General features: G+C 44.8%; 1 protein-coding gene across 1 annotated transcript in view; it reads right to left on the bottom strand.

The window, feature by feature from the left end:
• Positions 1–11,339, bottom strand: part of LOC135556920 (potassium voltage-gated channel subfamily C member 1-like) — a 15,637-nt gene extending 4,298 nt beyond the window's left edge. Inside the window, exon 1 of the mRNA XM_064990324.1 lies at positions 10,686–11,339. Coding sequence (XP_064846396.1) covers positions 10,686–11,267 — 582 coding nt within the window. The 5' untranslated portion in view covers positions 11,268–11,339. The remainder of the gene's footprint in view (positions 1–10,685) is intronic.
• Between the last annotated feature and the right edge of the window lie 482 nt (positions 11,340–11,821).

Raw genomic sequence — 11,821 nt, 5'->3', positions numbered from 1 at the left:
GGCAGCCCCTTACATTAGGCAGCTCCTTACATTAGGCAGCCCCTTACATTAGGCAGCTCCTTACATAAGGCAGCCCCTTACATTAGGCAGCTCCTTACATTAGGCAGCCCCTTACATTAGGCAGCCCCTTACATTAGGCAGCCCCTTACATTAGGCAGCTCCTTACATTAGGCAGCCCCTTACATTAGGCAGCTCCTTACAGGCAGCCCCTTACATTAGGCAGCCCCTTACATTAGGCAGCTCCTTACATAAGGCAGCCCCTTACATTAGGCAGCCCCTTACATTAGGCAGCTCCTTACATAAGGCAGCCCCTTACATTAGGCAGCTCCTTACATTAGGCAGCCCCTTACATTAGGCAGCCCCTTACATAAGGCAGCCCCTTACATTAGGCAGCCCCTTACATTAGGCAGCTCCTTACATAAGGCAGCCCCTTACATTAGGCAGCCCCTTACATTAGGTAGCCCCTTACATTAGGCAGCTCCTTACATAAGGCAGCCCCTTACATTAGGCAGCTCCTTACATTAGGCAGCTCCTTACATTAGGCAGCTCCTTACATTAGGCAGCTCCTTACATTAGGCAGCTCCTTACATTAGGCAGCCCCTTACATAAGGCAGCCCCTTACATTAGGCAGCCCCTTACATTAGGCAGCTCCTTACATTAGGCAGCCCCTTACATAAGGCAGCCCCTTACATAAGGCAGCCCCTTACAGTAGGCAGCCCCTTACATAAGGCAGCTCCTTACATTAGGCAGCCCCTTACATTAGGCAGCCCCTTACATTAGGCAGCCCCTTACATTAGCTGGGAGTGACAGGCATGAGGCAGCCCCTCACATTAGCTGGGAGTGACAGGCATTAGGCAGCTCCTTACATTAGGCAGCTCCTTACATTAGGCAGCTCCTTACATTAGGCAGCTCCTTACATTAGGCAGCTCCTTACATAAGGCAGCCCCTTACATTAGGCAGCTCCTTACATTAGGCAGCCCCTTACATTAGGCAGCTCCTTACATTAGGCAGCTCCTTACATAAGGCAGCCCCTTACATTAGGCAGCTCCTTACATTAGGCAGCTCCTTACATAAGGCAGCCCCTTACATTAGGCAGCTCCTTACATAAGGCAGCCCCTTACATTAGGCAGCTCCTTACATTAGGCAGCCCCTTACATAAGGCAGACCCTTACATAAGGCAGCCCCTTACATTAGGCAGCCCCTTACATAAGGCAGCCCCTTACATTAGGCAGCCCCTTACATTAGGCAGCTCCTTACATTAGGCAGCCCCTTACATAAGGCAGCCCCTTACATAAGGCAGCCCCTTACAGTAGGCAGCCCCTTACATAAGGCAGCTCCTTACATTAGGCAGCCCCTTACATTAGGCAGCCCCTTACATTAGGCAGCCCCTTACATTAGCTGGGAGTGACAGGCATGAGGCAGCCCCTCACATTAGCTGGGAGTGACAGGCATTAGGCAGCCCCTTACATTAGGCAGCCCCTTACATTAGCTGGGAGTGACAGGCATTAGGCAGCCCCTTACATTAGCTGGGAGTGACAGGCATTAGGCAGCCCCTTACATTAGGCAGCCCCTTACATTAGGCAGCCCCTTACATTAGGCAGCTCCTTACATTAGGCAGCCCCTTACATTAGCTGGGAGTGACAGGCATTAGGCAGCCCCTTACATTAGGCAGCCCCTTACATTAGGCAGCCCCTTACATTAGGCAGCTCCTTACACAAGGCAGCCCCTTACATTAGGCAGCCCCTTACATTAGGCAGCCCCTTACATTAGGCAGCTCCTTACATTAGGCAGCCCCTTACATAAGGCAGCTCCTTACATAAGGCAGCCCCTTACATTAGGCAGCCCCTTACATTAGGCAGCCCCTTACATTAGGCAGCTCCTTACATAAGGCAGCCCCTTACATTAGGCAGCTCCTTACATTAGGCAGCCCCTTACATAAGGCATCCCCTTACATAAGGCAGCCCCTTACATTAGGCAGCCCCTTACATAAGGCAGCTCCTTACATTAGGCAGCCCCTTACATTAGGCAGCCCCTTACATAAGGCAGCCCCTTACATTAGGCAGCCCCTTACATTAGGCAGCTCCTTACATTAGGCAGCCCCTTACATTAGGCAGCCCCTTACATTAGCTGGGAGTGACAGGCATGAGGCAGCCCCTCACATTAGCTGGGAGTGACAGGCATTAGGCAGCCCCTTACATTAGGCAGCCCCTTACATTAGCTGGGAGTGACAGGCATTAGGCAGCCACTTACATTAGCTGGGAGTGACAGGCATTAGGCAGCCCCTTACATTAGGCAGCCCCTTACATTAGGCAGCCCCTTACATTAGGCAGCTCCTTACATTAGGCAGCCCCTTACATTAGCTGGGAGTGACAGGCATTAGGCAGCCCCTTACATTAGGCAGCCCCTTACATTAGGCAGCTCCTTACATTAGGCAGCCCCTTACATTAGCTGGGAGTGACAGGCATTAGGCAGCCCCTTACATTAGGCAGCCCCTTATATTAGCTGGGAGTGACAGGCATTAGGCAGCCCCTTACATTAGGCAGCCCCTTACATTAGCTGGGAGTGACAGGCATTAGGCAGCCCCTTACATTAGCTGGGAGTGACAGGCATTAGGCAGCCCTTTACATTAGCTGGGAGTGACAGGCATTAGGCAGCCCCTTACATTAGCTGGGACTGACAGGCATTCGGCAGCCCCTTACATTAGCTGGAAGTGACAGGCCAAAGAGTGATTTGGGTTTGATTTCAGCTCATAAGGCAGCACCTACATTAGCAGTCTTTGCCAGGACAGACAATGAACATGATTCTGGCCTATAGGGATGATCACTGAGGCTTGTTTGGCCCTGGTTTGCTAAGGTTGGCTCATCCCTGTTGATGCTCCTGGAGAGTCAAAGCTATAAGGCAGCGCTCTACATTAGCAGCATTTACCAGGCCAGTCACTGAACATTCAGGTTTTGCCTATAGAAATACAATTATTAGATAATGACAAGATTATGTTTCTATGTTCTTGTTCTGGTTGGTTAATTCCAGGCTGTTAATGTCTCTAGGAGTGACAGGGCAGACAAAGGGACGACAGTGGTAGGAGGCAGGTAGCCTAGCGGGTAAAAGCGTATGGGCCAGTAACTGAAAGGTCACTGGTTCGAATCCCTGGGCCAACTAGGCGACACCAAAAAAATGTGCCATTGAGCAAGGCACTTCACCCTAGTTGCTCTGGATAAGAGGATCTGCTAAATGAGTGGTAAGGGGGCTGTTCCACTGTGATGTGAATACTACAGTCTGTAATTAACAGACATTGATCTAATTAACCACATGCTGTGCTCTGTCAAACTTCAATCTACTGAGATTTTGTCTTGCTCACACTGCAATTGGTACGTGCGGCTTGAGTGTTGGGCGGGCCAGTAACCCGAAAGATCTCTGGTTCAAATCCCTGAGCTGACATGGCGAAAAATCGGTGTGGGGGGCGTGCTCCCTCTGTCGGTCCACGCGCCCTTGAGCAAGGCACTTAACCCTAATTTGCTCCAGGGGCGCTGTACTACTATGACCGACCCTGTAAAACAAGCACATTTCACTGAACCTATCATTTAAAAAATATATGTATTGGCTTTCACACTGAAATATTTTTAAACTGCATAGCTATTGTGTGGGTGATGTAGGCTCCTCTCACTGTGTTTAATAATCACCACTCATCAACTCATCTCCCCTGTCTACCACACAACAACAACCAGTAAGACATGACCAATCAATTAACAACTCATCTCCCCTGTCTACCACACAACAACAACCAGTAAGACATGACCAATCAATTAACAACTCATCTCCCCGGTCTACCACACAACAACAACCAGTAAGACATGACCAATCAATTAACAACTCATCTCCCCTGTCTACCACACAACAACAACCAGTAAGACATGACCAATCAATTAACAACTCATCTCCCCTGTCTACCACACAACAACAACCAGTAAGACATGACCAATCAATTAACAACTCATCTCCCCTGTCTACCACACAACAACAACCAGTAAGACATGACCAATCAATTAACAACTCATCTCCCCTGTCTACCACACAACAACAACCAGTAAGACATGACCAATCAATTAACAACTCATCTCCCCTGTCTACCACACAACAACAACCAGTAAGACATGACCAATCAATTAACAACTCATCTCCCCTGTCTACCACACAACAACAACCAGTAAGACATGACCAATCAATTAACAACTCCAACCATTTCAACCACACAACAACAGCCAGTAAGGCATGACCAATCAATTAACAACTCCAACCATTTCAACCACACAACAACAGCCAGTAAGGCATGACCAATCAATTAACAACTCCAACCATTTCAATATGAACTGCTACTCACTTAATAATCCACTGTATTTCTGACCAGAATTGGGTTGTGTATTTGTACCTATAATAACTAATTCTTATAAAGCGGGTGATTACATCAAGAGTGTTAACTGCATGTTGATTGGCCGCGTGCCCGGCTCACCTAATCCTGTAATTACACCATTCACCATGTTACACAGCTGCAGGAGCAACATGAAGTGAAACATTTAAAAACAAAATGTATTATCATTGCCATCATGTGGCATTGGACCAGGGCCATGTCAAAAGGAAGCCTGCCCGTAAAAACAAGTCCAAGTCTCTCACCTCTCCAACTTGTGTTCTGTGTCAGTCTAAAGAGCTGCCTTTAGGTAGACTTCATGCTGCTGGTGGACCCACTCCAACATTTTGCATACATTCGCACCAATAGATGCAATCGCCATCACACTGCCTTATCCCATCTGGACAAGAGGAATACCTATGTAAGAATGCTGTTTATTGACTATAGCTCAGCATATAACCCCCCCCCCCAGGTGGTGAAGGCAGGAAACAACACCTCCACTGCGCTGATCCTCAACACAGGGGCCCCACAAGGGTGTGTGCTCAGCCCCCTCCTGTACTCCCTGTTCACCCATGACTGCGTGGCCACGCACACCTCCAACTCAATCATCATGTTTACAGACGACACAACAGTGGTAGACCTGATTACCAACAATTACGAGACGGACGATAGGAGGCGAGGGCCCTGGCGTAGTGGTGCCAGGAAAATAACCTCTCACTCAAAGTCAAAACGAAAGAGCTGATCGTAAAAACAGCAGAGGGAGAACCCCCCTATCCACATCAACGGGGCCGCAGTAGAGAGGTTGAAAAGCTTCAAGTTCCTCGGTGTACACATCACTGACAATCTGAAATGGTCCAGCCAAACAGACAGTGTGGTGAAGAAGGAGCAACAGCGGCCTCTTCAACCTCAGGAGGCAGAATAAATTCTGCTTGGCCCCTAAAGACCCTCACACAGCAAGGCTCTCCAGAGGGTGATACGGTCTGCCCAACGCATCACCAGGGGCCAGTGGCGGTTCTAGATTGTATTGCTCCCTGGACAACCCCCCCCCCCCTTCAGACATTTGGAAAAACACAAATAAATAACCATAACATTTAAAACTATATAAATATAAAAATGTATCCAAAAATAAGACTCATAAATAGCAAAAAAAAGTAAGAAAGACAAATAAAAAATTTGTGTTGATTTGGCACTGGAGCATCAATACATTACCCATCCCCCAACACTGTCAACCAAGAGTCAAGACTACATTACCCATCCCCCAATACTGTCAACCAAGAGTCAAGACTACATTACCCATCCCCCAACACTGTAGTCAAGACTACATTACCCCCCAACACTGTCAACCAAGAGTCAAGACTACATTACCCATCCCCCAACACTGTCAACCAAGAGTCAAGACTACATTACCCATCCCCCAACACTGTCAACCAAGAGTCAAGACTACATTACCCATCCCCCAACACTGTCAACCAAGAGTCAAGACTACATTACCCATCCCCCAACACTGTCAACCAAGAGTCAAGACTACATTACCCATCCCCCAACACTGTCAACCAAGAGTCAAGACTACATTACCCATCCCCCAACACTGTCAACCAAGAGTCAAGACTACATTACCCATCCCCCAACACTGTCAACCAAGAGTCAAGACTACATTACCCATCCCCCAACACTGTCAACCAAGAGTCAAGACTACATTACCCATCCCCCAACACTGTCAACCAAGAGTCAAGACTACATTACCCATCCCCCAACACTGTCAACCAAGAGTCAAGACTACATTACCCATCCCCCAACACTGTCAACCAAGAGTCAAGACTACATTACCCATCCCCCAACACTGTCAACCAAGAGTCAAGACTACATTACCCATCCCCCAACACTGTCAACCAAGAGTCAAGACTACATTACCCATCCCCCAACACTGTCAACCAAGAGTCAAGACTACATTACCCATCCCCCAACACTGTCAACCAAGAGTCAAGACTACATTACCCATCCCCCAACACTGTCAACCAAGAGTCAAGACTACATTACCCATCCCCCAACACTGTCAACCAAGAGTCAAGACTACATTACCCATCCCCCAACACTGTCAACCAAGAGTCAAGACTACATTACCCATCCCCCAACACTGTCAACCAAGAGTCAAGACTAAACCAATTCACCTTGGTGTGCAGACTGGTTTATATTATTCTTAACGAGTTCACACAAACCAGAAAAAAATGCAACAATATGTCTGTGAAACTATATATTCATAATATTATGAATTAATTGTGGTTTATTTGGTAGCATTTCGAGGTGTGACTGATTTTACTAATTTCATTAGTAGTGTACAAAGTCAGATGTGCTCTATTTGATTGATTCCACCGTCCCCGTCCCCCCTACCTTGGGCTTCCGGTGGGGAGACCTGAGGTCAACCTACCCCCACCCCCTACCTCGGGCTTCCAGTGGGGAGACCTGAGGTCAACCTACCCCCGCTCCCCTCGCCATCTCGTACTTCTGAGTAGCCTGTCTAGATCACAAACTAGAATCAGGTCTCCCACTCCGACAAGGTTAATTGACCCACAGTCCCACACTTTGACATGAGATCATTGACGTGACGTGCAAATGAGCGATAGAAAACCAATCACGCAAATGTTACCATTCTGATTTTTTTTGTGCGGGCGTCCTGTGCCGCCCCTGGCAAGATGCCACCCTGGGCGGCTGCCCATGTCACCTATACCTAAATCTGCCACTGCCAGGGGCACACTGCCTGCCCTCCAAGACACCTACAGCACCCGATGTCACAGGAAGGACAGAAAGATCATCAAGGATCATCAACCACCCGGTGCCACTGCCTGTTCACCCCGCTACCATCCAGAAGGCGAGGTCAGTACAGGTGCATCAAAGCTGGGACCGAGAGACTGAAAAACAGCTTCTATCTCAAAGCCATCAGACTGTTAAGTAGCCATCACTAGCTGGCTACCACCCGGCTACTAAACCCTGCACCTTAGAGACTGCTGCCCTATATACATAGAATCACTGGTCATTTTAATAATGAATCACGGGTCACTTTAATAATGTTTACATACGGCTTTACTCATTTCATATGTATATAATGTATTCTATTCTACTGTATTTTAGTCAATGCCACTCTGACATTGCTCATCTTAATATTTATATATTTCTTAATTCCATTATTTTACTTTTAGATTTGTGTATTCTTGTGAACTGTTAGATATTACTGTACTGTTGGAGCCAGGAACACAAGCATTTCGTTACACCCGCAATAACATCTGATAAATATGTGTATGTGACCAATAACATCTGTTAAATATGTGTATGTGACCAATAACATCTGTTAAATATGTGTATGTGACCAATAACATCTGTTAAACATGTGTATGTGACCAATAACATCTGTTAAATATGTGTATGTGACCAATAACATCTGTTAAACATGTGTATGTGACCAATAACATCTGTTAAATATGTGTATGTGACCAATAACATCTGTTAAATATGTGTATGTGACCAATAACATCTGTTAAATATGTGTATGTGACCAATAACATCTGCTAAATATGTGTATGTGACCAATAACATCTGTTAAATATGTGTATGTGACCAATAACATCTGTTAAATATGTGACCAATAACATCTGTTAAACATGTGTATGTGACCAATAACATCTGTTAAATATGTGTATGTGACCAATAACATCTGCTAAATATGTGTATGTGACCAATAACATCTGTTAAATATGTGTATGTGACCAATAACATCTGTTAAATATGTGACCAATAACATCTGTTAAACATGTGTATGTGACCAATAACATCTGTTAAATATGTGTATGTGACCAATAACATCTGTTAAATATGTGTATGTGACCAACAACATCTGCTAAATATGTGTATGTGACCAATAACATCTGTTAAATATGTGTATGTGACCAATAACATCTGCTAAATATGTGTATGTGACCAATAACATCTGTTAAATATGTGTATGTGACCAATAACATCTGTTAAATATGTGACCAATAACATCTGTTAAACATGTGTATGTGACCAATAACATCTGCTAAATATGTGTATGTGACCAATAACATCTGTTAAATATGTGTATGTGACCAATAACATCTGTTAAATATGTGACCAATAACATCTGTTAAACATGTGTATGTGACCAATAACATCTGCTAAATATGTGTATGTGACCAATAACATCTGTTAAATATGTGACCAATAACATCTGATAAATATGTGTATGTGACCAATAACATCTGTTAAATATGTGTATGTGACCAATAACATCTGTTAAATATGTGTATGTGACCAATAACATCTGTTAAATATGTGTATGTGACCAATAACATCTGTTAAATATGTGTATGTGACCAATAACATCTGTTAAATATGTGTATGTGACCAATAACATCTGTTAAATATGTGACCAATAACATCTGATAAATATGTGTATGTGACCAATAACATCTGTTAAATATGTGTATGTGACCAATAACATCTGATAAATATGTGTATGTGACCAATACAGCACTGTACAGCACTTTGAGATATCAGCTGATGTACGAAGGGCTATATAAATAAATTTGATTTGATTTGATTCAATACAATGTGATTTGAACATCCATCCAGCCAGGTATTCAAACCAAACTAACTGCCAACAGCCCAAGTATTCTCATATTGCCAACCTGGGTTGAGGTCAATTCAGAATTTAACTCAATTCAAACAATGGAAGCAGAATTTTAATAGAATTTGAATTGAAAGAAGTAAAATGTAATTCAAACCAATTCAACTAAGACATGAAACATGAAAGTCTCATTCATTTGACAAATATTTTTCCAAAAAGATATGCCACTTGTTTATTAAGCAACAAATATTAGTTTGATAATAACTCAAAGATGTCACACACTATTTTTTATTTGTCATGAGATGTTAGATTCCCTTCCATAATGCAGTATTTGATCTAATGCATTCTGGGAAATGTATTCCGATATTTAAAAACATTAAGGAAATTATGAATTATTCTAAACAACACACAACATGATGTTGGAATATTTTAGACCACTTTAATTATTTAAAATTGTTTTAAGAGAATAAGTTTTAAAAATGAAATGTTTTAACCTTATGCTACATGGTATTGGTAACCCCATACATGTTATCAAAATAAACATTACTATGGTGATGTGTTGAATAAATAAGCAATTTGAATTTCATTTAATCAAATTATACTTCTCTTTAATTCAAATTCTATTCAAAATTCTGATTCCCCTGGGGTGTGGCCAATTAAAAGACCAATTAAAATTCTATAATTTAAATGGAATTAAAGAACAATTCACAACTCAATTCACAACCCAACATTCCACTCGGGGATTCTATTCTCATGTCCAGGACTAGCCTGCTGGTTGGTGCTGTCTTGTATACTTCTATGGCCATTGTCACACTTACCAAGACAGCACAGGCAGATCTGGCACCAGAATACAGATCTGGCACCAGAATACAGATCTGGCACCAGAATACAGATCTGGCACCAGAATACAGATCTGGCACCAGAATAGTCCAGGAGGTCTCAGCCCAAAGACCCGCTGGACTCATAATGCTATTCAAAATCAGACACATTTTCTCTGTTTGCTTACGGGCATCGTTTAAATCAACACACCATGGGGGTCTCATGTCCAAGAGGTTCTGGGTACAAAGACCTGTAGTACTTTTTCACACTACTGTTCCAATCTGAACCATAGGCCAACTGTGCTGTCTTTGATCTTTTCTTTCTCACATGGCCCTTTACGGCACTGTTCCAGGAACCATTGTGGATGCTTAACTAGGCCAATGCAGTACAGCTCAGCTTGGCTCAGCTCAGTAAGGTGAAAGGGAGTCATGATAGGATGCAGACAACTTCCTTTGTTTGCTGACATCTAAGGAAGTTAATGTAGGCTAGTGGTTATTGGCCTGGTTCTAAATGCCATCTGTCAAATCAGAGGATTCATTGGTCAATATTTCCTCCAGCCTACCTCACTGTTAATACAGGCTCCTGATGTGGAGCTCCCTGAGGAGTCCCTGGGGAGTGGACTAGTCTACCGTCTCAAGGTCACTCTCACACAGACCCTCTCCCCATCACATGGCTGGAGACACTATCAATCTCCATCTCAATCTCTCATTCATTCATAATTACATAAAAACATATCCATCGTTGTGCTTAACATCAACTGGAGAAGGAACATGTAAGTGTGTAAACATGGTGAGGTATGGACAGAGGAGAAATCTCTTTCCTACTTACCCGTGCGTATTTAGAGGAGTAGGGGTCTTCAAACAGAGCCCACATGCGTTTCTGCCAGCGGCCCCAAACCCCCCCTGCCTTGGCATCTGGAGAATCCCCCTGTGCCAGCCTCCTTGTCATCTCATCAGCCTCATCACCAACCCCGTCACCCTGGTCGGCTGTAATCTCCGGGTCTGGATCATCGTTACCAGTCAGGTCGAGCAGGGCCCCCCCGCCAAAACTATCAAGTGCCTCTTCCGCCTCCCGGTGCTGGCTATAGGTCATCCAACAGCACGGCTCCACGTCCGTCTCGTCGATGCCCCAGAAGGCCAGTTCCTCCTCATACAGTGGCCCGCAGACATCGGCAGGGCAGTGCAGTTTACCTGTCCGGTAATAATTAAGGATATGGGCGAAAACACCCGGGTGGCGGTCGAAGAAGAATTCCTCATGTTTGTCATCCCAGTCGAAGTGGCTAGGCGCGTCGGGTTCGGCGAGCCAGGATAAGCGGGTGCCGGGCAGGGTACGCAGGGTACCGCGATATGTCTGATGTTTGATACCTCCCACGTTTATCACAATGCGATCCTTCTCGTCGCTCAAGCCCATTGCGTCCCTTAGGCATGTCTCCAGTAAGTTCCCGGCATCACAACGGCAACTCTAGGAGCACCGCACGCCTCAACGGGAGGGAGGGAGGGAGAACTCTCGCAAGTGCAACACATGCACACCCGGGATTACCAGGGGAGGGGGGGGGTAGTAGGATGCTATAGGAAATAGAACAATGCACAAAATAAATCCGCTGCTGCTATTACAGACTACAGACCCTCAAAGAATACACGTATAGACCTAATTTAGCACATATTCCCACTGATAATGCCAGATGCTCCAACGGTTCTCCAACCTGTCACGGAAATCAATCACCAACCAGACCTACTGGAGGCAGAACATATAATTGCACAAATGATTGTAGTCAATGGCTTCCCATAAACAATGGACGTCACCTCGTAGTGGTATACATCCGAGAGATAATGATGATGATATAATTGTTTTGTTTTTCTTTTTATCCAAATCCAACACAATGACTCTCCTCCTGTTGTGGTGGTTTTGGTAGAACCTGTTTATGACATCCACGGGCAGTAAGGTGACTGCTGTGCCAAGGGTGA

The sequence above is a fragment of the Oncorhynchus masou genome, chromosome 15 (genome assembly GCF_036934945.1).
Source record: "Oncorhynchus masou masou isolate Uvic2021 chromosome 15, UVic_Omas_1.1, whole genome shotgun sequence".
In the NCBI taxonomy this organism is placed as follows: Eukaryota; Metazoa; Chordata; class Actinopteri; order Salmoniformes; family Salmonidae; genus Oncorhynchus; species Oncorhynchus masou.
Note: the sequence above shows the minus strand (reverse complement) of the source record. Positions and strands in the feature narration are given on the sequence as shown.